Source organism: Phyllostomus hastatus, unplaced genomic scaffold (assembly GCF_019186645.2).
Source record: "Phyllostomus hastatus isolate PE091 unplaced genomic scaffold, TTU_PhHast_1.1 phas_contig_196, whole genome shotgun sequence".
NCBI classification, from domain to species: domain Eukaryota; kingdom Metazoa; phylum Chordata; class Mammalia; order Chiroptera; family Phyllostomidae; genus Phyllostomus; species Phyllostomus hastatus.
This window is the reverse complement of record NW_025333709.1, coordinates 1,272,268-1,299,546: the sequence shown is the minus strand read 5'-3', so window position 1 is coordinate 1,299,546 and position 27,279 is coordinate 1,272,268. Positions and strand designations below refer to the sequence as shown.

At 57.4% G+C, this 27,279-nt stretch overlaps 1 protein-coding gene across 8 annotated transcripts in view; it reads right to left on the bottom strand.

The window, feature by feature from the left end:
• ADD1 (adducin 1) overlaps positions 1-27,279 on the bottom strand; it is a 76,509-nt gene that overhangs the window by 2,155 nt on the left and 47,075 nt on the right. For 4 of the 8 annotated variants that reach the window (XM_045833991.1, XM_045833987.1, XM_045833989.1 and 1 more), the window contains exons 5-15: positions 16,454-16,534; positions 16,062-16,211; positions 14,199-14,342; positions 13,991-14,089; positions 13,109-13,285; positions 12,558-12,902; positions 10,032-10,133; positions 9,353-9,442; positions 8,587-8,679; positions 4,467-4,623; positions 1,708-1,794 (exon numbers count right to left, since the gene is read on the bottom strand). In XM_045833991.1, the coding sequence (XP_045689947.1) occupies positions 1,708-1,794; positions 4,467-4,623; positions 8,587-8,679; positions 9,353-9,442; positions 10,032-10,133; positions 12,558-12,902; positions 13,109-13,285; positions 13,991-14,089; positions 14,199-14,342; positions 16,062-16,211; positions 16,454-16,534 (1,525 nt within the window). Of the gene's footprint in view, positions 1-1,024; positions 1,056-1,707; positions 1,795-4,466; positions 4,624-8,586; positions 8,680-9,352; positions 9,443-10,031; positions 10,134-12,557; positions 12,903-13,108; positions 13,286-13,990; positions 14,090-14,198; positions 14,343-16,061; positions 16,212-16,453; positions 16,535-27,279 lie in introns of all 8 variants that reach the window. The other 4 variants (XM_045833995.1, XM_045833992.1, XM_045833993.1 and 1 more) reach the window with 4 other exon arrangements.

Below are 27,279 nucleotides of genomic sequence, written 5' to 3'. Positions count from 1 at the left end.
TCAACCCTTGAGGCGGGGTCTGCTCTGGAGCCCTAGGGCACCCGCCACCACACCTGGTCTCCCCTAAGGAGAGAACCGTGGGAAGCGACGCAGCCCGTGGAAACCCCAGTTCACCCCCAGACCATGTGTGAATCGCATCAAATAAACAGAGCCACGTTGGCGGGAGGGTTAGTTAAAGGAAGGGGTCAGGGAGGGGGGCAAAAACCAAGCCACCAAACGATCTGCAGGGGACACCTGAGGAACACTGTGCGGCTTGTCTCCAGAAAACAGCCCGGTGGCCGGTGTGGAGTGAAGATGACCATCGCCAGGCTGGGTGGGAGGGGCGCTGGTTTTACAGACTTTCAGACTGAGAGCCTACGAAGCCCCGAGTGACTGACAGACAGGTCAGGAGCACCAGGCCATTCAGACCTTCGGCAATCAGGCCAAGCCTCAGGCGGCCACTGCAGGCCTGGCCCCAAGCACTGGGCGCCGGGCCGGGCGGCTGGCACGGCCCCAGGATAACTGACGGCCAGTCCTCGCGGACCCGGGGCGGCAGGAAGTTAGGAGTCACTCTGCAAAGCGTGCAGAGGAGGCCTGTGGATGCTCACGGAAACCTTTATCATTGGACCAAATGTCACATTAAAAAATAGGGCCAAATGTCACTCTTCTGTCCTGAGCTTAAGCAAAGATCCACACACACGTGACTCCCATGTGGCAGATGGCAAAACCCCATTCTGCCCGAACCTCAATCTGGACTCGTGCCTTCCCCCCCGCAATCCTGAGTCTCCAAGGCCGGATAGGACGACACGCCGCTTGGGATTTCTGGGGCCTGGAGTGCTCAGCCCACTGCCTGCCGTGGGGGCTCAGGTGCCTGAGCCCCTTCCAGGAAGGCCACTGCCCGGAATGGAAGGACTGGGTACCAAGCGGGGGGGAAGAAGGGTGGGACAATGGTTTTATTTTGAACAAACAGAGAACAGAAGGCGGTGAGCAACAGAGTGGCAGAGCGAGGCAAAGCGCAGGGCGCCCGCCGGCGGGCGGTACTTACTATGGCAACAGGTACTCTTTAGCACATCCTCCTGCTTGCAACGCAGCCACAGGAAGAGAAAAGCACAGGAGAGAATCTAGGCATTCAGTCACAGCCACCGGGCACCGAGGAGAATGGCCGAGCCATTCTTGTGGACACAGACGGGGTGGGAGGTGAGCCACGGGCTCCCGACGGACACGGGGAGCATGACGTACAAGACCGAGGGACAGACACGGAGGCCACACGCCACAGACATGCAGTGGGTGGTCTGAGAGGCCGACAAAGGCCAGCACTCTCCATGGACTGAGGACACGGCAGGTCCAATGACGTCTTGTGCCCGGACAGCCCGGAGGACACTTCCAGAAGCGTGATCCAAGCACAGGAAAGGTTCGGAAATGTGCAGAGTGGGCAAAACTTTGGACCTCTGTCCTCCCACCGAGGGACAGCTCACAGACGCTCTGCTTTGCCTCAGGTCACCCAGGACAGAGTCAAAACAGGAGCGGCGCGGGCCGGGGCCCGGAACCTCGTGCCGGCTGGCGCCCACACAAAGGCACACGCCTCACTTGCATCCGCTGCCCTCCTTCACTGGACGGAACACGCAGCTCCGTCCCAGCCCTCCCCGTGGATGCCCAACCCCCCCCACAGGGCCCCACACCCTCCCTCACCGGGGCGGCCTCGCCCACCCCGGCCCAGAGCTCGCTCACCTTCGTCCAGCTTGACAGGGGTGCTGGAGGCGGCAGGGCGCTCCGGAGGACTACCACCTCTCTGCTCTGTGGTCTCGTCCACACTCTCTGCAGGGGGACAGAAGGCGAGAAGGGCGAGTTACGCCGCCGCCACCGGGAGCCTGCACCCCCTCAGGAGCAGGTGACCCTCTGCCACCTCAGGGAGGACAGGCCCCCGAGGGCGCATCCAAGAGACCAGGAAGGGCACACAGCCACGGCCCTCTGCGTCCTTCTCCACCCCCCTCCCCGAAAGAGGGGGAAGGGAGTTCGGGGTCACTGGGGTGCGGATCTAGATCGCCAACTCCGGACTCCACGTTGGCTCCTGTTCTTCCGCGCACCAGAGCCCGCCCAGCCTTCAGCGACCCCCCGGCACTGCTGCCCCTCAGCCTGCCCTCCAGCGGGCGGCCCAGGGCGCTCCCCCTCCAGGGAGGCCACAGGAGCATTCCTTTGGTTTCAATGTCTTACACAGAGCACTTTCCACCACCAGTGGAAACCTGGCCACTGTAATGCCCGCCTCCCCTCTCTGAAGCACAGCGTGCTGATGAGGGCCGGGGGCTGCAGGGACCGTGACCCGGGGCCCAGCCCGTCCGAGTCTGCCTGCCCTCAGGGAGCAGCACACACCCGAGTCCCTCGCTCCTCAGCCCCCTTCTCCCCCGTGCACCCGCACAGTGACCACTGAGGACCGCCGGCTCCCACGCTCTGAACGAGCCTCTGTGGTCGGCAGGGCCCCGACCTCGCACAGATGCCCACCTACACAGCCTGCGGCTGCCTCCCTGAAGGCAGGAACCCGCCGACGAAGGCCTTCACACGGACCTCTGCTCCCTGGGGCCTGGCCTCTCTCCTCAGACGGCAGGCACTGACCTCGACCTGTGGCACCCCTCCTCCTGTGCCCAGGGCCAGCACCAGGACACACAGGGGATCCTCGCAGGGCTCACAGAGCACAGTCACAGCTGTCCCACCCACTCACTTGCTGTAACATCCCTCCTGATTAAGGGGGAAGTCTTGTGTGTCTTAGGATTTGACTCAAAATAGAAAAGGAAAGAGCCCAGGTTTCCCAGAACATGGGAAGGGCACAGAGAGCAGACACACATGCATGTGACAGGCGGCGGCCTCACGCAGCCCTCAGCCTGCGACAGGCAGCCCCGGCAGAGCCCCAGGCAGCTCTCCACAGGGCCCTGTGTGCCACTCCAGATTGCTGACCGGAGTCAGTGTGGGCTACGTCGATGTGCGGTGAGTCTTACCTGTAACGCACGTGTGAGGGAAAGTGACAGGCAATGACAGGGTAACACCTCCTAAACTCAATTCAGCAGTACCATTTTGCACAACTCAAATTCCAACGGCAGCAGCAGCTGGTCTAACGCAAGACACGCAAGGAGGTGAACTGGGCGCGTCAGAGACGGGGAGCAGCAGAGAGCCCCAGGAGAGGCGCCTGCTGACCCAGAGTGCGCGGCCAGGAGACACCCACTACGAGGCCTCACTCCCGGGAAACTGGCTCCCGGGGGCGAGCGGAGCAGGAGGTGCGGGCCGACATCGCCCCTGAGGCTTCGGCACCAAGACCGAGGCTGCGCCTGCGGCCCTGCAGACTGCAGCGGGCACCTCCTGGTGGGCGGACGTCCGTGCCCCGGGTCCTCCTGGTGCCAGCCACGGGCGCTCGGGGGAAGGGGCGTGGGCCCTCTGGAGCCTTCATGGGAGAGGCCGGGGGAGGCGTGCTTCTCTCGTCAGTTCTCGCAATACCTGAACCTGCTTTTTAAACCCTGAAGTTCGGAACAACCTGCTCCGCGAGGCCTGGCCCTCAGAGCCGTTTGTTCCCCCTCGCTGCGACATGGTCCCATCCCGTCTTACAAAAACACGACCTCCCCGGCCAGCGAGTGCCCAAGAGGAAAAAGAGCCTGGCCTGGCAAGCAGCCACCGTGCCGGCCGGGAGGCGGCGGGGAGTGCGGACACGAGGGCGTGCCGCCGCCCTGGCTGTGAGCGCCAACGGGGATGGAGAGGAGCCCGCGGCCGCACCGCCGCGAGAGCGGACTGCGCACTGGCGCAGACCTGGACCGGGGCCGGCCGGGACCCGCCCCGCCCGTGCCTCAGCGTGGCTGTGCGAGCCCCGGGTGGAGCACACGCGTTCACGGTGCCGGGCACGGAGCCTGGCACGGGTGACTGCTCAGAGGTGGCCAACGAGTGTTCACTGAGACCCCCGACTCAGAGGAGACCCCTTCTCTGCCAGGCTTTCGGAGAAGAGACACGTGTCCGATGCTGACTGTCTCTTACAAATGACAGGGAGCCCAGCGCTGCCACGAACTGCTCCAGAGAAACGTCCCCATCACTCAACATGGACGGCAGTCCAGCACGCACGGAGCTCTCCGGGGGGCAGCGGCCCGTGGGGCTGGTGGGGGCACGGAGGCTCCACGTGCCCGCGCCTCCCCCCCCCCCCCCCGGTCTCACAATGTCCTCACGGTAACTTCTGACAACCAGGGCACCTCCTGGCCCGGTCCCCTGTCCCGGTGTGGGGCCGGGCACTGGAGTGCTCAGCCGCGTCATCTCTCCCACTTGCACTGTGGGTCCCCAGGCAGAGCAGTCGAGGGGGTGGGGGGTCTGACCTGTTCTCTCGGGGCCTGCCTGAGGAGGAGGGAGGAAGGGAGCACGGGAACCCTCGGTCCCGAACCAGACACCTGGGGTGCAGAGGCGCTCCCCGCACACCCAGACGCGCCGCACCCGCCGTGCTGCCGGCCCTCTGCGCGAGTGCTCACCTGAGGGGCCCTTGTGCTTGCGCTCCACCTCCCTGCGGTACTCCTCCAGCTCCCGGTCCGTGAGCGCGGTGAAGGGGTTGGGGCCCGTGGTGCTCACGATGACGTGCGGCTGGTACTCCTTCTCAATGATGGCCTTGGAGGCTGTCACCAGCTCCCCCTGAGGACAAAGAGGGGGGCCAGGTCTGTGGGGGCCCCACCACGGGGACTCCCTCCTCCCAGGCTGGGCGCAGGCGGGGGGCAGGCAGCACTGCGGGGCACACGCGCTCCTGCGGCGCAGGCTGAGCCACAGCCACCCGGCCAGTGGGGGCGGACAGGGAAGTGACTCCGATGCAGCACACAGGGGGCGAGTCCTAGGGAGGCCCCCGGGTTCCGGGAGCCATGGCGGCAAGGTGCAGACGGAGCCGGGAGCACCACGCCCGCCGACACGGTGAGCACGCGTTAAGGACCCTCCCCCCACGTCAGGGTGCCACAGACCACTGCACTCAGGCGAGGCATGCTGCTGGGTCTGCTTCCACTCTGAGAGCACAGGTAAGTTCTGTTCTTTTGACATAAACACCAGTGCCTGAGGAATTTGGAAAACTGAGAATGTCCAGAAGAAACCAGAGAGCAAAGCACTGTGCAGTGCCCAGGCCAGTCCAGTCTCCCAGGAGGAGGCAGCCCCAGGAGGTTGGCTGGACACAGGGGGTGGGGCAGGCCCTGGGGGAGAAGGGGAGGGCGCCAGGTGGGCAGCCCTTGGGGCTGTGAAGCCCACTGGGTACCCCCTTGTCCCAGCACAGCTCTGTGCCCCACAGCTCAGGCTGCTTGGCCCCCAAGTGCTCAGGGGCTCACCTCTGAGAGTTAACCGAACTCACGCATATGCCCATTACTTAATGAGAGCTTCCAACAACAGCTGAAGACAAGAGAATCCAAAGTCATTTTGGTCCCAGGCCCGCTCCATCAGCACTCTCCTCAGTGAGGGGTGAGCCTCGGAGGCAGACAGCATCCCAACCAGCGCACACAGAGCCAGACCCAGGCCAGGCAGCCTGGGCTGAGCGCCCCCGTCCCGTGAGCTGGGTGCCGAGTGTCTAGAGCACTCTGCGGCTGATCAGTGACAACCATCCAGGGGACAGAACCCAGGGGATAGAAGAAAAGGACCTGCTGACACCAGCAACCTGTGCTCCGAGAGACTCGAGATTCACGATGGCCTGGGCGGGCAGGCTTCTTTCAGAGCAGGCCTGGCCCAAGCTGACCAGCTTTTCATCCAGAGGCAACCCCGCCACACTCGCCAAGACAGGGACCTGAACCCTCCTCTGCCACTCAGTAGCCCTGTGGCCCGAGGCAAGCCCCTTCCTGTCCACAGGCCTGTTTCACCAGTCCCGAGAGGAGTCTGCTGGGCCAGCCATGGCTCAGGTCCCGCTGCACACCAGCACAATCAATCGACCACAACCTGGCTGGCGGCCCGTGCACCCTGGTACCCCTGCCCGTGACACAGGAAGGTGACAGGAGACTGAAGAAAAAGGCACACATCCATTTAAGTCAGATGTTCAAAACCAGTGAAGGGAAACCATCAAGACCTGACCCCCACAAGGACGACCCTTGGACTACGAGGCCCCAAGGCCCTTCCTGTGCCAGGACACCTGGCCTCTAGGCGCGACGTGGCTGCTTCTGGCCACTGCTAGCAGGGGCTCCCTCCCCAGCGAGGGCCAAGGGGAGTTAGAAAAAAGAGCCATGCTCGAGATGCAGAGAGAAACACGCCCCGTGGGAGCCAGCCAGCTGTGAGGTCGGGTGTGACGTGGAGGCTCTGGCTGCACCCCTGAGGTCCAGCCCCTACCACGGGCCCTGAGCAAAGCAGAGGCCCAGCCGCTCCTCCACCCGGGGCTGAGGCAGCCTGAGGGGAGTGACGGCCCCCTCACACCGCGCAAACCTGGGCTGGCGACCTGGCCTCTCTGAGCATCGCGTGTTCATCCGCCAAACCTACACAGACGTGAATTTACATCTGGGCCAAGCACATGCGGGGTGCTGAACACCAGCTTCCCCGAGGGAGCCTGCAAGGCAGCCCCGGGCCCCTCGCATTTCAGCCGGGCAGCCCGAAGGGAGGCGGGCGCCTGGCCCTGCGTGCACAGGGATGCGGCAGAGCAGGCCCTGGGGGCCGTGCACGCCCCCAGCACAACTCCTGGCCGTGCTGAGCAGCTTCCAGAGCAAACCTTCGCGCCCTGCTCTCCAGCGACTGGAACCCAGAGCGCGGCCAGAGCGACCGTGCTCCGGCACGCACAGCGCTGAGTCAAGACAGGCCTGGGCTGGCCTCCTGGGTCCGGGACACTGGTGCGCAGGGTGTGGCTGGGGACTCGCTGCCCTTCTTCCGTCAGAAGGCTGGGGGAGGCAGAAGCAGAGGAAAGACGTTCCAGAAGAGCCCAACCTCCTTGGCCCCACGTGCCCGTTCCTCGGGCTCCTCGGTGGGAAGCAAACAGCTGCAGGCTCGCTCCCCGGAGAGAGGACATCTGTGGGGCGGTAACAAACACGCTCCTTTCATCTGGTCAAGGACAAGGTCACCTTGCCAGTGAGCAGCGCCACCTTTCTAAAGGAGCACCGTGACCTGTGCTCGGCGGTCCCCACACGACGCGGAAGTGAGCCCCGGCAGCGGCACTGGGGTCAGAGCACACCCTCGCCGCCAGAGGAAGCGCGCTTTGTCACGGGAAGAAGGCCAGGGTGCAAACCTGAGCACCCAGGAGAGGGCAGCGGGAAACCAGGAGCTGGAGCGGGGGTCTCTGCAGGGCCCATCTCCGCTGCTGGGCTCGGCACAGACCCCGCAGGGCCCAGTCTGGTGCTTGGCCCTGCAGAGGACACAGGACTCGCTGGGAATCCCACCGCCCACAGCCAGCCAGGAAGGGGCCCGCGCCCACACTCCATGAAGCTCTAACAGGCGACTGCGATGCGCACCCAGGCGAGAGCACCACTGGACAGAGCGGAACCAGCACTGGGACCGGATGAGGGACTGGCCTGCACAGCGGCCTCCCGCACAGAGGGCCGGTCTGCCGCCTGGGCGGGCAGCCCTGAAGGCACAGGCAGCAAGCACTGCGTGCGGCCCGATGCCAGAGCGCCCGCCTGAAGCGGCCCCGCTGCAAAGCGGGGGGCTGTGCCGCCGGTGAGCCCCCGGGGCTCCGGACTCCGCACTCCTTCGCATGTGAGGTAAAAGAATGAGAATCTGACAAGACCACGCAGTACGGAAACACGAAAACCAAGTGGGCAGGCAAGAGGGCATCTCTTTCCCATGGTCTAAGAAGCTCCTCCAAGAATGGTTACAGGAAATATATTTTAAGGACAAGAGGAAATGAGACCCATGAAAATAACACATAAATGTGCAAAATAATGTCCTTAGGGAGGAAGACGGGAACACAGAATGCCTGCAACAAACCAGCTTCTCCCGGGCAACCAGAGCACGGGTAAGCGGGCAGCTGCCTCTCCCAGGAGGTGTGCTAACGGACGGACACGGGCGCACAGCTGGGGCCCTCACCCTGCATCTGCAGGGCCTCAGAGCTTGCGGCAGGCAGCTCCCCCACCCGGGCACCTGCTGCCAGATGGTTTCCTCCCTATGAGCACACCAGCTATGCGAACACAAGGAGAACTGTAATTTGGGGTTTCAAATTTTCACGTCTTTTTCCCTCCTGCAACATTAAAAAATTGCCTAGGTTTTTTTGAACGGTCAAAACCAACACATTTCCTCAATAAGGGCTGACAAAGACGGTCTTGCTTCCTTCCCTGCGTCTGTGAAACGACATCTTTCAGTGACACCACCTCCAACTGCACGTTTGTCGCATTAGGGTTGCGACGGAGCAGGTGAAGGAGAGAGTCGCACAGGGCAGTGCCAGCACTGGCCAGAGTCACATCGCTAAAACTGCCACCTTTCCACAACAAGGAGAATGCCGAAAACTGGAAAGAACGTCGTATCGAATGTGGCAACTGCGGAATGGAGCAGGCAGAACAGAACCTTCCGTACTGTCTCACAAATGACCTGGGGGGAGACCTGTGCACGGCCAGACCTGTGTCAGCCGCCACGGCACCGCCAGCGGGGGCAGACGGTGTGGGGCGGGCAGGCGGAGGGCAGCGTGTGCCGACAGGTAGTTAAGGGCGGGGCAGCGAGTACCTTTCTAAAAGAGAGAGATTGAGCTGGACTAAAGGTCTGCTCTGTGAGCTCGAGCCCTTCGATTGTCTCCGTGCAGTCGGACAGGGGCGCGTCCTGCAACAGTAAACTGAGTGAGCAGAGCCCCAGGCCCAGCCTGAAGTACCAACCGAGCCCACAGGATGGCGCCGCCAAGAGCATGCAGCAGAGACAGCCCTCACAGGGAAGGCACGGGGTGGGGTGGGGTGGGGTTGGGGGGGCGCACGCGACCCCGGAGTCAGGAGCACAGCTGGCCACTCAGAAGAGGCAGTGACCACCACCTACCCTGCAGTCACGTGTAAGGTTTCAGGGGCAGCTGCTTACACGGTTACCCTCCACGGGCCCCGCGTTGCTGTCTCTCTGTGGCAATGTGGGTCACTGCGGACCACACTGACAGGTCCCCTCTGCGGCCACTTTCCCCAAGCAGCACTGGGCTGCTGAGACAGCAACGTGCACGAGAGCAAGTCCGCCAAACCCCTCGCCTAGCACTTTACACGGGGCACCGTGCCCCAGCCACCGTGCTCCGGCCGGGCGCGCCGGCCCCCCGGCGGCTGTGCGGCCGGCGCAGGCATGCACTGCACAGGGCCGGCTGGAGGGGACGTGCCCCAGGCATGCTCGTGCTTGGCCTATCAGGGACACACGGCTGTGACTGCTTATCGTGAAGGTTTCCAACAAAGACTGTCGCCTAGAACACTTACCTCACAGTCACACTCTCCCATCTTAAGAGTAACACGAATTTCGGAGTGCTCACCTGGACGAGGCTCCTGTCCACCATTACACCAGACAACACCTGGGACTGGGGACCGGCCGTCTTAATGTCCTGTAAGTTCTGCTCTCGGATCTGAGGACAGCAAGAGGGAGAAACACGCATCAGCAGCACACAGACCCCTCGCCGGGACTGGGACTCACGCCCACAGCCACGTGCCAGCTGCACCTCCCGTGTGCCCTGCCCACACTGGTCCTACGTGACCACCCTGCCTGCTGTGTGGCACTGATCCCGCCGGCTCAGGAGCCGTGGGTCAGAGGGCAGGAAGGGCCCACCCCTACGTTCCCACCCTGAATGCTTGGGGCAAGAAGCACTCCCTCACTGGAGGGGACTCCCTATGTGGCCACCACACTGGGACACTGAGCAGGGCGGGTCCACGTTCTGACACCCCGCACACGCACAGCTCCCCACTGAGCCCGGAGAGGCAGGAGCAGGCTGTGCAGCCTCTAGCCCTGCCCTGCCGTGTGGGCGCCAGGGGAAGAACCAGGCCCCAGCTGCCTGTGCTCTCGCGTCACACCGCTGGCACAACAGCAGGAGCAGCGCACGGCGCCCCCAGCCGCAGCCATGGGGGCAGCAGAGGTCCCGGGCCAGAGCACACACTCCCCACCCCCGCGGCAGGGAGCATCCCGCCCGCCCGCCCGCCCGCCCGCCCCGGAGCACGCACCTTGTTCCTCATCTCCTGGACCTCTTTCGGGTTTGTGTTCAACGGAACAAACAGGTTAGGGACGGCAGAGGTGGAAGTTCTATGTCCATCCTCTTTAGTCCACTGCAATGTCAAGAACAGTGGGAACGTCAGAGCCGGCACGGCGGGAAGCGACACCACAGCATCCAACCTGTCCAGCTCCTCTTACACCTGGTCATGCACTGAGCGCATCAGAGAGTGAACCAATGCCCACACCCCTGTGCCCTGCGGCCCTCGGGGGGAGGGGGGGCCAGGCGTGTCCAGACAGACACCAGGAGTGGGGGAGGCCAGAGTCCTGACTGAGTGGCCTGGGCCACGGAGAAAGCCCAGCTGGACTCTGGGGTCTGACACAGGCTGACGACAGCTGTGCCTGTGACTCCTGTGGGCTCGCCAGTGGGACCCTCCAGAGCACATTGGTTCACCGCTCCAAGCATCATCAACACCAAAGCCAGCTGGAAGCATGAGATGACAGGGCCGTGGGAAGCGCTGTGACGTGCCACCCACAGGGAGGGACGACCCGGCACTGGGAGGCAGGAGTGGGCATCACCAAAGTTCTGCACTACAACAAACCACACGTCGGAATGCACTGCTGCGTGGCTGCTTCAGCCCAGGAGGTGTGCTGAATGAACGCTTAGGCACCCAGTGGAAGATTTGGTGATGTCAAATATTTTATATAACATTGTATTTTGTTACAAAAATATCCCAGACGAACTTGAAGCGCTATGGTCCTCGCCAGAAGGCTGTTTTAGGTGTCAGTGCACACCGCCAGCACCCTGCACCTTTCGACTCTGTGTCTCGAGTCGAACGTGACCCTTCCATTCACACTGCAATTCTGAGGCATGAGCAGGCACTGAGCATTAAAACAAGCCCCCCTTAGAGAGCAAATGCCGTGCTTCTCAGTGTTCCCGAGAGGCACCAGGGAGCCGTAGCCGTGAGCCCGGAAAGGAGCGGCGGGAGCGCGGGGCTCAGCCACTGTGCGGGAGGCAGATGGGCATGGAGCCGGGAGGTACTCACTGGCGTCATCCTCCGACTAAACCACTCGGCTTTCCATCAAAGACAGTTGTCAGTGAGAACGAGAAAACGGCAACCTCGGGAGCGTGAGGCGTTTGCAAACTTGAAACGGTCACTGAGAGTGAACATACCGACCTGGGAGCGTGCACGGGCGTGTCCCTCCAGGACGAGACACGCGTTCCAGGGCTGACCACGGTCTCCCTCCACAGCGGCACTACTACAACACGCCAACACATCCACCCCTTTCCACGCGAACACTGAATGCAGCTCAAAGCCGCGGCTACACACAGACTTCGGAACAACCCAGCCCGGCACACAGCCCCGTGTACTATACCAGCAGCACCAGCTGCTTAGGCCCACGCCCTTTCACAAGTGAGGTCAGTCAAAACGAAACAAACGATGTGCACGAGGAAAAAGAGGGAGAGGGCGGCTGGGGGAGGGGGAGGCGGGGGAGAAGGGGGAGGGCAGGAGGCAGGAGGCAGGGGGAAGGGATGGGCTTGAACCTGGAGCCCCCGCCCGCACAGGTGGCACAGAGCTCCCCCCCAGCTGGGCACCAGGAAGACACCAGGGCCAGCTGGGAGCACGGGACTCCCTCCTCGACACGTCTGTGGGGTGAGACGCGGGACAGGAGGCCCCGCGTGCCGACGGGCGGGCACCCACCGTGTCGGGACCGCCGAGCTCCCCTCGTCTGCACTACAAGAGCTAGTCACGCAGAGGGGGTCTGTCCCGCCTCCGTGTCCACGGGACCCACTGGAGGAGCAGGGCGCTGCCACAGGCCAGGGGAGGGGCCCTGCAGACCGTCCTCAGAGGCGGCCCGGGGTCGGGTGGCCAGGGGCGCGAGGCACGCCGGCAGCAGCCCCCGCTGCGGTGCCCGTGCTGCACGTGGGCCACGCCGCACCCGGCGGGAGCCCGGAGACTCCCTGCGCCGCCGTCTACTCACATGCACAGTCCATGCAGGGGCAGCTGCCGAGGGCGTTCGGAGGCTTTGGGACACAAGCAGGGGAGGCCAGCGAGGGGACTGGCCGGCTGAGCGCCCCCCAGGGGCCGTGAGGGGAAACTGCTTAAGAAAGCACTAGAGACACTAAAGAGCGGAGTCCGCGACACCCGGGGCCCCCTGGTGCCGGCAGCGCGGGGCGGGCAGGCTCCGCGTGGGCTGCCTCGCGGTGTGAGAAGCGTTAAGATTCCGTTAAGATTCCGCAGAGACAAGACGAGTTAAACGGCAGCTCCTAGGGTGAGGCTAATACGCGTGTTAGTTGGTACTTTTGCCACAAACAGAGGTGCAGTTACCGGAGAACAACAACGTATCTTAAGCAGTTTCAAGCAGACAGCATTGCGACTGAGGCACTAAGTGGACACTGGTTCCGGCTGCAGGAGGTTAGCGAACGGGAAGGTTTGCCGTGAATCGGGCCGGCGGGGCCGGTTCCCAAAGCCTCCGAAGCCCCAGCCACCCGACTTGCTCTACATCATCTAACTATGAACAGTAAGGTAGGCACAGACCAAGCAGTTGGTAATACAGCTTGGCACGCAGACACCGGACGAGAGAGACTGCAGCAAAGGTTTCACGTGATCGTGTGTAATGTTCGTCCACACCTTAGTCTTCGACTTGGGGCTGCTTCCGCTCTGCCCTTCCTCGGAGGCAGCGTCCCCCCGGCCAGAGTTCGGCCGCCTTGTCTTCTCTCGCTGCTGCTTCTGAAAACTGTGTCTGAGAGGGGAGCAAGTGCCCGAGTCGCCGTCACTAGCAAAGGAGAGACCTGTGACAGCAGCGGGGAGCTCCACATCGCTGTACTTCTTAGACTTCTCTCTCAGGGCCGGGTATCGGTACGGGTAGCCGGTTCTGTAGCCCTAGGGCCGAAGAGAGCAGAACACAGTCAGTCTCCGCCTCTGACACGGAGACCCGCTGCGGCAGGCGGTGCAGGAACACCCAGGTGCAGGTGCTCAGACGCCGCAGGAGGACAGCAGCCCCAGACCGCAGCCTCGCCCGCCCCGACACCACTGACACCCGTGCGCCTGCACGGCCCCTCTGTCATCAGGGGCAGCGACGCTCTCACCAGGTTATCGAGCATCCGCATGAGGGCTTCAAACTCCTGCTCGCCGACCAGCCACGGGGGAGGGGCCCCGGCGCTCTCCCCTGCGGGGGGCTCTGGGGAGCGGGACTTGGCTTTGTACTTCCCAGGGTCCAGGAGCACTAGGTTGTCTGGCCCTCCTGCACTGGCCAGAGTTCGAACCTTTTCAGAACAAGCAAGCGTTACCATTGGAGCTCCTGACGGAGGGCACGGGAAGAACAACTATGAGAAGTCACGTGAACAGAAATATAGATTTCAAAGGCAACCAAATGACCGAGTCTGGGAAGGAGAAAAGCAGGGTGCACAGTGACGGACTAATGACAGTTATTTTTAGAAGTTTTTCTTCAGCCTGACAGAAGTATTAGGTACGCCTACATGCTGGAGAAATGGGAAATAAAGCCCCTTCAGAGCACATGAGGCAGAACGGGGAAGGCACTGCCACAGAGACACAGGTCGGGGTGTCGGTGGGGAGAACCAACGAGGGGCCGCACCCATCTGGTGTCTAAGTGGCACCTACAGCCCCGAGGCCGCAGGCAAGTCTCCAGCTCTCCGCACCTGCTTTGCAAAAGCAGTGCCCTGAAGGTCAGGGAGGTCAGGGGAAGCACCAGTGACTACACATGCAAAGCTCCTGACGCTGGGCCAGCCCACACCAGGACTCCATAAACGGCAGTGGCTCACGTATTTGAATAACAAATTACCATGGGCCAACCCAAACCAGTGAAATGGCACTTGTTCTGGTCAATGTCCAAATCCCTGAGCTCGGACCCGGCCAGGAAACTGCCCGGACTCACCCCCGCAAAACCAGTGCCCGAAGTCTGCGGGCACCCTGCCACCACGGAGAGGGATGGCGCGGGGTCGCACACCCACCTGGATCTCGCACGCGACCACGAGGTTGTGGATGTAGAAGAAGGCCTCCTCGACGCTCTCCCCGACCGACACGAGCCCGTGGTTCCGGAGAATGAGGACCTGAGAGGGGAGCAGGGAAGGAAGCTCCAGGCGGCTGGGGAGGCTCAGGGACACCGTCCCATCCCCCCTGCCCTCCACCACTGCAACCCCACATCAGATGCCTACCGACCTTGCTCTTGGGCCCCAAGTTTTTCTGAATTAGAATCTTCTCCTCTTCATCCACCAAAATCCCATGGTAGTCATGATAACCCACTTCTCCAAGGGACAGGGCCTCTGGGGAGATGGGCAGGAGGCCACATTTCATCGCGGAGACCTGCAGAACGGGAGGCCGCGCTGAGCGAGGGCGGAGCGGGAGGCGGCACTGCCCCCAGAGAAATGAGAGGGGGGACAGAGTTCATTCTGTCCTCTTCCCAGAGACGAGGGGACCCATGGGCGTCAGAGAAATGTCACTTCTGCGGCTTGCTGCCAGCATGCAGCCCGGAGTGCGAGCTTTCATCTGCACTGGGCGGGCGGCCCCGAGAGAAAGCCCGCCTCTCTCCGGGCACCTCCGCCCTAGCAAGCAGCACTCTGGGAGCTCGGACGGACGGAGGGACGGCGTGAGCCCCAGGCCACACGGGAGAGACAGAGGCTTCCTCTGAGGGCGCCACAGCACTGCGGGGGAGGGGTGTGAGGTGCGTAAGGGGCGGGTGCCTTTTATTTTAGGTTGTAGGTGGGACCAAAACAGCTGAAAATCAGATAGAAACAAATGTGTAAAAGTTGAGGATAATTATACTGTATAATTCCTCTAGATTTATTTAAGTGAAAAAATTCTAACTCCATATAGTCCTTAGGTTTCCTTAAATTTCCTAAACTGACTTTATAGTACGCTAATTATAAAGGCCCTCTCTCTAGATTAACAGGCACCAAAGAGTCAAATAATATCTCAGGGGTAACAATTCCATACAGGATACTTAATGTAAAATGACAACACCACAAACACAGCAATATCATACGGAACTCCTTTCACAGTATGAGCTTTAAGACATTCCCTTACCTTTAAGAAGAAATTTCTTTACAAAGTAAGGTTTTGATAATTTTTAAAACAAATTGCTTGGCAGCTGCTTGTAACCACATTGTCAAAGGTACCTTTAAAAGTGCTTTAAAATGAATGGATTTTAGGAAAAAATTACACCCTTCAGAGAATGACATATTAAACTGCTGCTGACACCGAGAACCACATCCTCAAAGCAAAATAAACCAGCTCCATCACCCATCCAAACAAATCAACATGCGTGACAGTAAAACATCAAGATAGATTAAAATTCAGCATTACTGAATCAATAAAGTCCTCTGTTGCAGAAATAAGGACAGGAAGTCACTAATATATAAAACTGGTAATGAAAAGCCAATTCCAGGCAGTTGGAGAGTGTTTTGCTTTCACGTGACTGCACCAGCCACGGAACGTGCGCCCCCCACGGAGAAGTCTGGGCTCGGTCAGGGCGCTGGGAGCGGGCTAGGCTGGCGACGGGCGGGGCCCGAGGGCGTGGAGGCCAGCCCTCCCGACAGCCTGCGTGACTGCGCCCTCCGGCCCCAGCTGCCCTCCTGACTCCCCCGTCAGCAGCCAGTGGGTGCTCTGCCACTCCTCCTGCACGGCCATTAGTGCGCTGCAGGCCCTTGAGCCCCACTAACTGGTCCCTGCACCCACGGCACCCTCACCCCCCACCCCTCCTTCTCCCGCCTCTCCAATGAGGGCTCTCCCGTTTGCTGCTGCTGTCCTGCTCTTGCCAACAGCGTCAGGCGCTCTGAAACCTGACCTCCACCGCCAACACGCTAAGACGGTCTAATCCGTGAGTGCAATGGGCACGTGAGAACCACACTGTTTAGTAGAGAGACACCTTCAAAGCAAAGCCTCTTAAGAAGGTCAAACTTGGTGAGTACAGAACTTCTTCAAGCCCACAAAGCCACGTTGCGGACTCATCGCTGTGAGAGGCACTCCCGGGGGGGCACTCAGGGCCATTCCCAGACGGCTCCCCAGCTGCAGGGCGACACTCACCGCGGCCCCTGCCGGTGTGTGAATGTGCACCACACACCTCACGTCCGGGCGCGCGGCATAGATTGCAGAGTGCAGCGTGAAGCCAGCCTGGTTCACTCCGAGGTTAGTGCTCCCGCGGTCGACGATATCTCCTTGCAGGTTTATTTTCACCTGAGAATAAGAGCACAAAAATTTCCAGTGTCAAGAGGACTTCAAATTACTGTAAGTAGAAATTACTTAAACCAACATTTAAAGTATCAATAACTAATTGCAAAGGTTTTTCTTTGAGTTAATCACACAAAACAGTTTCTGCTCTTCCTTGGGAGTTAAGCATCTAACAGGATTAGCAGGGGCTTAGTTAAGTAGCGTGACCTACACATTCAGGACACCCGCAAGGGGAGTGACATTCTCACCAAGCTGGAGGCGGTCACTTCGCTGAAGAGCAGCCCGAAAGGCACGATGAGGAAGTGCTCCTGCTCCGAGCCCACTCTGGTCTGTGGGGACACGATTGGGTTAGCATGGGAATCAAAACCATTTGCATCTCCTGCAGGCCACAAGCTCCTGGGTTTGCTGAGTGTGTACACAGCACAGAGCATTTATCACAGTCACTGAGCGGGTACATGGCGTACATCCTGGTCACATTCATGGTAATTAACTGTATGAAGAAAAACCTGGTGACGACAAAACCAAGTGGCATGTGCCAAGAGGTCCCTCTTCGGTCATATAATAATGAAAACCAGAACGTACATTCTAAAAGTCAAGCCAGATGCGTGTGTAGTACACAAAGCCTGCAGGACAACGGACCGTCACAGCACAAGTGAGAGCGCGCTCCCGCGCTGCCCGAATAGCCGCAGCCCCGGGCCGCCCGCGCCCTCCACTGCGCTCTCCCTTCCCCCCGCCCGCCCCGGCGGGCCCAGCGGAGCTGATGCCCAGATACCCGCGTGCTAGCCACAGGGCAGGAAGAAAGGAGAGTCCTGCCCTCACAGAACTTCCGTCTAGGTCTTAGAAGGGTTTCGGGATAGACTTCCCCAAGTTATTCGGCTGGAATACATTCACTTTTGGACTACGCGTTCTGACCAGGGTCAGGTGGGCGGAGGTTTCTGTTAGTGCAAAAGCCCTTGGGACACTCAGTGCCACTCTCTCGCCAGCCCAGTGAGTTGCGCGCGCGCACACACACACACACACACACACACACACACACACACACACACACACACACACGGTGTGTCCGGGCAGCTGCAGTGGCAGGGACGCGCACCGCGCTCAGCAGCCAGCGAACGCTCCACGTCCCGGCTGCAGTCCCGGGAGCAGCGGTGGCGGAGTGCCAGCTGCAGAGACCTCTCCCACACCGAGCACCACGTCCCCCTCCCTGAGGTTCCCTGAGGTTCCGGAGCGCAGCACGGCACAAGCTCCACCCACCACTTAGCTCTCAGGCATCAGAGACCGGCCCACGGCCTCTGCGTCTTCAGGCTGAACCTGCTTCAGTGCCCCCACAGAGGTTCCTGGGGACCCACAGTCACAGGAGACGGAGCTAAAACCCTGGCTCTGCTGCTGCGGGTGCCCTGGGCTCCTGGCCCACAGGTGGGTGGTGGGCATGCACCCAGGAAACCACCGCCACCCACGAACCAGTGCTCCTACGCTCCTCCTGGCTCCCTTCCGCTTGTCTCCGAAACGCACACGGGCCCCACCTTTCCCCCAAACACCCTCCATGAATGCTGGGCTAGCCACGCTTTTCATGGCCAATTCGTTCTTTTATTTCAAAAATCAGACTGATCATTTTAATTATCTAAAAGAAAACTACACAACTGCCCCAATTTCCAAGTTGGGTCAAAACAAAACATAAAACAAGCAATTATTTTGTGTATTCATTGAAATGAAAAAAAAATAAGGTTGAAAATAAGAAAAAATTAAGTATCAGGTATTTTTGCTTAAGTTTTTACTCTAAAACACCCACGTGGAGTATTAAAGGATAGGTGTACTATTTAAGTGTAAGAACTCACACACCCATGGACCCCCTCCACCAGCTTCAGAAACAGAAGGCCTAGTGTCTCTCAAGTTCCGCCTCCCTTCCCCCACAGCCCAGGACTAGCCACCCTCCTGACCTGTGTTAAGCATTTTCTTTCTTTCCTTTACAGTTTTACTTTTTACCTATTCATCCCTAAGCAATAGCTTAATTTTTATGTTTATGACCTTCATATAACTGGAATCATACTGTCTGTATTTTGCAGTGACTTTTTTCAATGCTTTATTTATTTTACTTACGTATAGTTGCTATACAGTATTAGTTATGCTTCAGGGGTACAAAGGAGTGACGAGGTCCTCACACCTTAGGATGTGATCACCCCACTAATCCTAGCAACCATCTCCCAGTATTACCACTGTATCCCCTTTGCCTTCTCATCCACCCCCGCCCCCCTGCCCAGGCAACCATCCCTTTGATCTGTGTCTATGAGTCTGCTTTTGCCTGGTTTGGTCTGCTAACTTGTTTTGGTTATTTTTTTTAGATTCCACAGGTAACTGAAATCATACAGTATTTGTCTTTCCCTGCTGCCTTATTTCAATTAGCATAATACCCTCTGGAGCCATCCATGCCATCCCAAATAGCAAGACGTCCTTCTTTCTACGGCCAGGGCACACCCCATGTGCACACGCACCGCGTCTTGTCTATCAGCGGACTCCTAGGTTGCTTCCATGTCTTAGTAACTGCAAATGACGCCCCAGTGAATGCAGGCATGCATGCATCTTTTCAAATTAATGTTTCTGTTTTCTGTGGATAAATACCCAGAAGTGGAATTGCTGGATCATGTGGTATTTTGATTTTTAATTTTTTGAGGAACCTCCATGCTGTTTTTCCCAGTGGCTCACCAGTCTGCATTCCCATCCAGCGGGTCCCCTTTCTCCACATCCTTGAGAGCACTGGCTGTTTGCTGATCTGGGGACACCTGCCACCCTGACAAGGGTGCGGCGACAGCTCACTGCGGTTTGATTTGCATTTCTCTGATGAGGCGGGGCACTGCGCACCTTTTCTACGCCTGCTGACGACCTGCACGTCCTCTGCGCACTCTGGGTCAGACGGGTCGCGGAGCCGGCCACCCGACTGTGAGGCTCCTCCAGACAACGACCAGCACGGCTGCCGTCTCCCTGTTCTCCTGGCTGCACAGCATCCACTGGACAGACACGCAGTTTACGTGGCCGTTCTCCTGCCGGTGGACACGGTTTCCACTTTGCTATTAAAACCAATGCTAGGGAGGGAGGAGATGGTGGCCAGGTAGATGGAAGTCAAGTCCACTTGCTCTTGCCCCCAAATTGGATACCTGGCCGATCTTCCAAAAAAATAAGTGGTACATTCAACAGCATCTTGGCGGACGTGAAGACTGGAAGCCAAGGAGGACAGAAGACACTTCATAAGGTGTGCATGAGGGTCGTACAGCCTGCAGCCACAGAGGTCCCAGTCAGAGACCGCAGCTCTGCGGCTCCCTCCCCTCCCAGCGCAGGAACCCCCGGACCCAGGCAGGGTGACTCGAACGCACAGAGCTGGGGAGATCCAGGCTACACACACACGGCGAGCCGCACACCCGCAGCTGCAGCGGCGGACACCAACAGCAGAGTGCCAGAGAGGGATCCCACCCGCACCCCGGCCGGGCGGCAGGGGCAGGCCGAGGCCAGCGGTGGCTGTGAGACAGCTGTCTTTCTGGAGAGGTGGTGTGCGAGGGAGCTGGACAGAGACTCGGTGCTGCCGTGGGGGTGCCCGCAGAGACTCTGTCAAGGGGGGCCTGAGGTGCGTTGGGCAGGGGCCCCATGGGCAGCCGCCCTACCAGCCAGGGGAAAGGACCGAGGGCACGGTTTGCTCCCACGGCACGCAGCTGGGCGGAGATCAGAAAGGTGTACAGCGGGGGGCTTTCTCGGCCCCGGCCCAGCGCAGACGGTGGGGCAGGGGCTGCTCCGAGTGGAAAGCTCTGGACTACGTCTGCTGCAGTGGCAGTGGGCTGGAAACTGGAGGGGCAGGAGTCGAGCACCTCAGATCATTTACAGCCAGACAGAGCTGACTGCCCTGGCGGAGATCAAACCTCTGGGAAGGCAAGGGGGCACTCGGCCCTGCCTCCTTCAGGACCTCAAGCACCGCCAACCTTGAAGATCTGCAGGAGAGGCATGGCAGGCTCCAGAGCCCCTGCAGCATGCGTGCCCACAAGAGAAACACAGACAGAGAAATGGCCAGCACTTCTCTCAGGGAGACAAGGCACGCTGGTTCCCAGGGCCCTATTCCACTGAGGCCAGCCAAGCATGGAGACCAGACGCTGGGGCAGCAAGCGGGCATCAGGGACACAACGCTGCCGTCAGCACCAAGCAGGGAAGAGCTGACCCTCTTATCCAGATTGGCCCCCCCTTGAAACGAACAGGTAGTTCGCCGGAAAGTACACATTACTGGAAATAAGCTGGGACAGACCAAGGCTGGCGGTGCAGCGGGAGGGGAACACGCCCACAATTTTACCGGAAGGCCACACGGTGCCTCCCAGGGGAGACGCAGGTGCCCCACCCTCCCGATCACAAGGAGCCCCTGCCCTTTGCGGCAGCACGGAAAGAACTGAAAACCACTGTGCTGAGCGAAATGAGCCAGGCTGTAGCGGACAAACACCCTATGACCTCACCTGTAAGAGGACCAATGAACAAAATAAACTAACGGACGAAACAGAAACACGGGCGTGGGAACGTGGAGCAGACTGACCGTGACCAGAGAGGAGGCGGAATGGGGACAACGGTGGACAGGAGGGGCAGGGACTAGACAAAGAACACGGGTGAATGACCCACGGACCGGGGCAACGGTGTGGGACGGACGGTGGGAGGCGGGTCGTGGTGTGGGCAGAGGAAGGCAAAGGGGAAACTTTGGACAACTGTAATAGAGTAACAAAAAGTGACTTAAAAATGATAATAAATTGTATTAACCAATGCTACCCCAATAGAAATAAGCAATCAATGCTAGGAACATCCTCACACCTATCTCCTAGTGTACATGTTGCATGTCCACATTTCTCCGGAGAACAAAGTGGGGGTGATATGTGTTTCCCGAGGGGCCCAATGAAAGGCACAGCACCGCCAGTAAGACTTCGGTAGTTCCGTGCCTCTAGAAGCATCTTCTTCAAAAACTAAAACCTGGTGTCTGCGAAATGCCTTTCCACTGTGGTTTTAATTTGTAAATTCCTGGTTACTAATGAGTTAAGCAACTTTTCATATTTTTATGAGCCACTCTAATTTCTCCTGTGAAATTCCTTTCTTGTCTTTTGCTCCATATTATACTGGGCTGTCTTTTTCTTACTGATAGTTCTTTATCTGATTCTAGATATTTTCTGCTGGCTATCTGTGAAGTAAAATTGTTCATATTTTAGCTTTTTTTAAAAGATTTAATTTATTTATTTTTAGAGAGGGAAGGGGGGGAGAAAGAGAGAGAGAGAGAGAGAGAAACATCAATGTGTGGTTGCTGGGGGCCGTGGCCTGCAACCCAGGTATGTGCCCTGCCTGGGAATTGAACCTGCAACACTTTGGTTCGCAGCCCGTGCTCAATCCACTGAGCTACGCCAGCCAGGGCAGTTTTAGCTTTTATTTTTATATTCCTTGCAGTGTCTTTTAATGATGATAAATTTGTACATTTTAATGTAGTCAAATTTATCCATCTCTTATGATAGACGTCTGAAGACGTCTTTCCTTAAGTCAGAGGTTTAAAAAGATCAATGACTTTCACCCATATTGGTCCCGAAGTTCTTAAAGTATTGCCTTTCACATGGACTCCTCAATTCGCTGGGATTGCTTTGTAAGTATACACAGTGTATACTTATCATGAACACAGGGTGCAAATATCTTTTGTCAGTTCTGACTTTTCAATCCAAATGGGCCAGCACCACCCACTGGCTAGGCTACCCTTCCCCACTGACCTGCAACGTCGGCTCTGTTTCGTCCCATCGGTCCACTTGTCTTTTGTTTTGCCCAAAGCAGACTACTTTCATTGCCATCACTTACAAGTCTGACATTTGATAAGGAAAAAAAGCTCCTTACCTAGTTCTTCAGGCTTGTCATAGCTATTCCTTGCTGTTTTTCTTCCATATAAGTTTTATTTTTTAAATATATTGTATTGATTATGCTATTACATTTGTCCCATTTCCCCCCTTTGTTCAGCTCTGCCCTGCACCCTCCTCCCACCCATATTCCTCCCCGCCTTAGTTCGTGTCCATGGGTCATACGTATATGTTCTTTGGCTTCTCCATTTCTTATACTATTCTTGACCTCCCCCTGCTTATTCTGTACCTACCAATTATGCTCCTTAACCCTGTATGTTTCCCCCATCCGCCCCTCCCCCTCCCCACTGATAACTTCCATATGTTACCACAGATTACCATTTCTGTGATTCTCTTCCTGTTCTAGGTGTTTGCTTAGATTGTTTTTAGTTTTGAGGTTCGGTTGTTAATAGCTGTGAGTTTGTTGTCATTTTACCATTCATAGTTTTGATCTTCTTTTTCTTAGATAAGTCCCTTTAACATTTCATATAATAAGGGCTTAGTGATGATGAACTCCTTTAACTTGACCTTATCTGGGAAGCACTTTATCTGCCCTTCCATTCTACATGAAAGCTTTGCTGGACAGAGTAATCTTGGATTAATTCCTTGCCTTTCATGACTTGGAATACTTCTTTCCAGCCTATTCTTGCCAGTAGGGTTTCTTTTGAGAAATCAGCTGACAGGCTCATGGGAACTCCTTTGTAGATAACTCTTTCCTTTTCTCTTGCTACTTTAAAGATTCTCTCCTTTTCTTTAATCTTGGGTAATGTAATTATGATGTGCCTTGGTGTGTGCTTCCTTGGGCCCAACTTGTTTGGGACTCTCTGAGCTTCCTGGACTTCCTGGAAGTCTATTTCTTTACCACATTAGGGAAGTTCTCCTTCATTATATTTTCAAATAAGTTTTCCATTTCTTGCTCTTCCTCTTTTTCTTCTGGCACCACTATGATTCGGATGTTGGAATGTTTAAAGTTGTCCTGGATGTTCCTAAGCCTCCCCTCATTTTTTAAAAATTCCTGTTTCTTCACTTTGTTCTGGTTGAATGTTTCTTTCTTCCTTCTGGTCTTAATCATTGATTTGAGTTCCAGTTTCCTTCCTGTCACTGTTGGTTGCCTGTACATTTTCCTCTATTTCACTTTGCATAGCCTTCACTTTTTCCTCTATTCTGCAACCACACTCAACCAATTCTGTGAGCATCTTGATTACCAGTGTTCTGAACTGTGCATCTGATAGGTTGGCTATCTCTTCATTGCTTAATTGTATTTTTTCTGGAGCTTTGGTCTGTTCTGTCATTTGGGCCATCTTTTGTCTCAGCGAGCCTATTACGTCGTAAGGGGCGGAGCCTTAGGAATTCGCCAGGGCAGGGCCACCCACATCACTGCACTGGGGCACTGTACATGGTGGAGGGGTCCGAGAGGGGAACAATGCCACTTGCTCAGCCTTCAGCCAGCTTTCAGTCCATTCCCCCGCCACCCACAAACAAACGGGGTCCTTCTGGTGCTGATTCCCAGGTGGGTGTGGGTTTGTGCACATTCTAGGGCCCTGTGGGTCTCTCCAATGAATTCTCCTGTGAGGCTGGGAGTTTCTCCTGCTCCCTCAACGCCCAGAGGTTTCTTCAGTCGGAGGTCTTAAGGGTTTATTTCCCCACGCTGGAACCATGGGTTGCAGGTCTGTCTCATTCCCCAGTCACTGTTCTCGGTTTATCCGCACATGAATGTGGGACCAGCCGCTGCCTCGTTATGAGTCTTGTCCACCCGGCTGCCCATCTCCACCCCTCCTATCGGTCTAGGTGAGTGTTTCTTTAACTCCTTGGTTGTCAGACTTCCATACAGTTTGATTTTCTGGCAGTTCTGGTTGTTCTTTTTTAAATTTGCTGTTGTCCTTCTTTTGGTTGTGCGACATGGCAAAGTATATGTAACCTACACCTCCATCTTGGCCGGAAGTAGGCTTTCATACAAATTTTAGAAGCACATTATCAAGCTCCACATTAAAAAAATACCACACAATCATTTATATTCACTTTTCTCTTTGTCTATATACATACATAATTCATTCAGCTATAAACTATACATTTGCATTTTGCTTTGTAATGATCATATTTTGCATGGCCTTTAGTGTACTGTAACATTCCTTCAAACTGGTATCGAAGCACCGAGCCACTTCCCACGTACTGCTGGGAAAACAGTGAAAAACTCGTCGTTATGACAGACGAGGCTGTAACAAATACATCTGTACACCATGTTTTCTTCTTTCACTTATCTCCTTAACGTTATCTCTAGGAGTGAGCCTAACAGATCTACATACTTTAGTGGAAAAAGTTTACAATATACGACTTTCTGAGTCGGAAGCAAAGTGCTAGCCACAGACGTGACGTGAAAAGCGAGGAGGACGTGCCGGTCCGTGTCCCAGTCCCCGAAGGACAGTGCTGGCTTTCCCGCACGTCTTCCCGCACAACAGATGGCCCTTCTCTGTGTCCAGGGAGCAGATTCTAACGTCACACACCTAAGGTAACTCACTCAAAACCAGTGTCTCTGGCAAAGACGCTGCCGCATCCCAGAAACACAGGGCACTGGTCACAGAGGTAGACTCCAGACCGCCCTGGGGCCGCGCCTAGCACTCCGCTGACACCAAGAGGCATTTAGGGCCTGAAAAACCGGCCACCAGCCAGGTACACCCAAGGGAGGACGGCCAGCCCACCTGCTGACGGGACCACCCTGTCTTCTGACAAGCCCCAAAGCCTCTCTAAATCCAGTGCAGTCCGACAGCAGAGGTCTAATTCAGACAAGCCTCTGACACCGGTGAGCATGCCTGACCCTCGCAGCAGAGCACCCCCACAGCGCTCTTTCAAAGAAGGGCACCATGGCCTGCCCACTTCTCTGGCTCACTGACAAATACTGTTAACACTTCTTTTCTGTTGCCTACATGGTAACACCTAGACTATAAAACAAAAAAATGAATGACGTAAGTAATTAAAAAACAAAAACTTTCCTCCTAAAAGATTCTCTAGTTCACAAGAAAAAGGAAATATTTTGGTAACTTAAATTTCTTTTTTTACTCAGGAGTAAGTCCCAAACAGATCACTAACAGAAAACACTTCACTAATTTGGCAAAGTCCTAAATAACTAAAGGGGGGGAAACACAAGCAATTTAGGCAATTCAAACTTATTTAAATATCATTCATAATAGGACTAGTGGTAAAAAGAACTTTAAACTTCTCAAGAATGTGATACTGTTACCGAAGCCAAGGATAAAATGTCCCGCCACAGCCATCACATTCTCATGGACCAGCTTCCAGGCAGCGGCGTCCCACTGAACCCCCACACAGAGCACCGGCCGAGCGCAGTCAGCCCCAGGTGCCGCCACGGTCACGCGGGCGCAGGGACAGAGCTGGCAGCTTGGAGGGCTGACTGGACCCAACGACCCAATGTCAAAAGGCACTGTGGAGTTCCCGTTTGACGACTTCTAAAATATACTTTGGTGTTTTCCCCTGCCTAGTGTGGCTCAGTGGATTGAGCACCACCCTGCAAACCGAAAGGTCACCAGTTCAATTCCCAGACACATGCCTGGGGTGGGGGCCAGGTTCCCACTTGGGGGCCTACGAGAGGCAGCCAATCAATGTATCTCTCACAATGATGTTTTTCTCTCTTTCTTCCCCCCTTCCCCACTCTCTAAAAATAAATACATTTTAAAAATCTTTAAATACTTCACTGCTTTTTATTTTTGATTCGAGAGAGAGAGAGAGAGAAAGAGAGAGAGAGAAACATCAAGCTGAGAGAAACATCAATCAGCTGCCTCCTGCGCGTGCCCCAACTGGGGAATGAACCCCCAACCTAGGTACGTGCCCTAATCAGGAAGGGAACCCACGGCCCTATGGTTTACAGCATGACATTCCAACCAACCGAGCCCCACTGGCCGAGGCTCGGGACTTCATTCGGCCGTCACCTGGGAGTCCGCATGCACCCACTCCGTGCCCAGCGCCTCCCTGGCCCCGGGGACACACACAGAAGACACAGCAGGGGCTCCGTCACGGAGCCGACGAAGACCGAGGGCACACGTGGGTGCCAGACATAAAGGCACGGTATGGCTGAGGTCACCGCTGTGGGGGAATGAAGATGTGCTGGGCTGGGCGACAGTCCACGAGCACGGCAGCGTCACCACGGCAGCGTCAGGTCTGCGCTCTGAGCGGGTCACTTCAGTGGCAACACGGAGAGCAGGCGGACGGGGAGGGTGGCTCGGTAACCCGGCAAGGCCCGTCCTGCGTCCCGGAAGCACGGTGCTCTGGCTACCAGGGTGGGCCCCGGACCCCCACCCCAGAGGCTCGGCCTTCCTGGCCGTCCAGGACGGAGCGTCGGCACCGCAGGCTGAGTCCGCGCGGCAGGCCCGCTTCCGCGTGTGAGCCGAGCACAGACAAAAGGGAAGGACGGTCCAAATGGCCGCCAACCCTGACTGCCCCAAAAATGAGAGTACAGTGAGGTTATGACTCCTTCCTTAGTCATCTGTGTAAGGGGCACCTGTTACCAAAAGCAGGCATAGTATTAATAATTAAAAATATCCAATAAAAGAAATGAAATAAGAAAGCAAGGATTGGAACAAGTTTCAAAGTCAAAGGAGGAAAGCAATTCGAAGAGGCTAGCACCGCAAAAGAGCAGCGAGAAAAAGAGCGACGCCCGACGCACTGGGAGCCGAAGACAGCAGAGGGGAACGGGACTCCACGGCAGGGCGGGGGGCAGGCGGGCAGGAGCAAGGGGGTCTCAGACATCAGCGAGCAGCTCCCGTTTTCTCGGTGACACAACGAGGTCACGTGCTGGGAGGAGGAGGTCAGGAATTTCAAGCAGAGGAGAAACAGCAGGACGTCTGAGCGCACCCGAGGGCGGTGTCCTACAGCTGCCAGGGAGCGTGGTGGGCCCCTTGCAGACCCGCTGCACATCGAGGGGGAGGGCCAGTGGCTCTGCTGTGCGGGCGGACCTGGCGCTCAGGCTCAGGGAAGGGGGGGGCGGTGTCGGCAAAGAGCGCTCCCGAGATGACGGGCCATGACGTCCGTCTGGACAGCACAGGGAGTGACTGCGGGCTGACGGCCTGGGCCGCAGAAAGGAAGACCCACAGAGGCAGGGCCTGCTCCGCGCCCTGCTGTGGCCCAGAGTGAGAACAGTGCCAGGCGCAGGACAGCAAATACGCAGAGCTGGCGCCCAAGAAGTA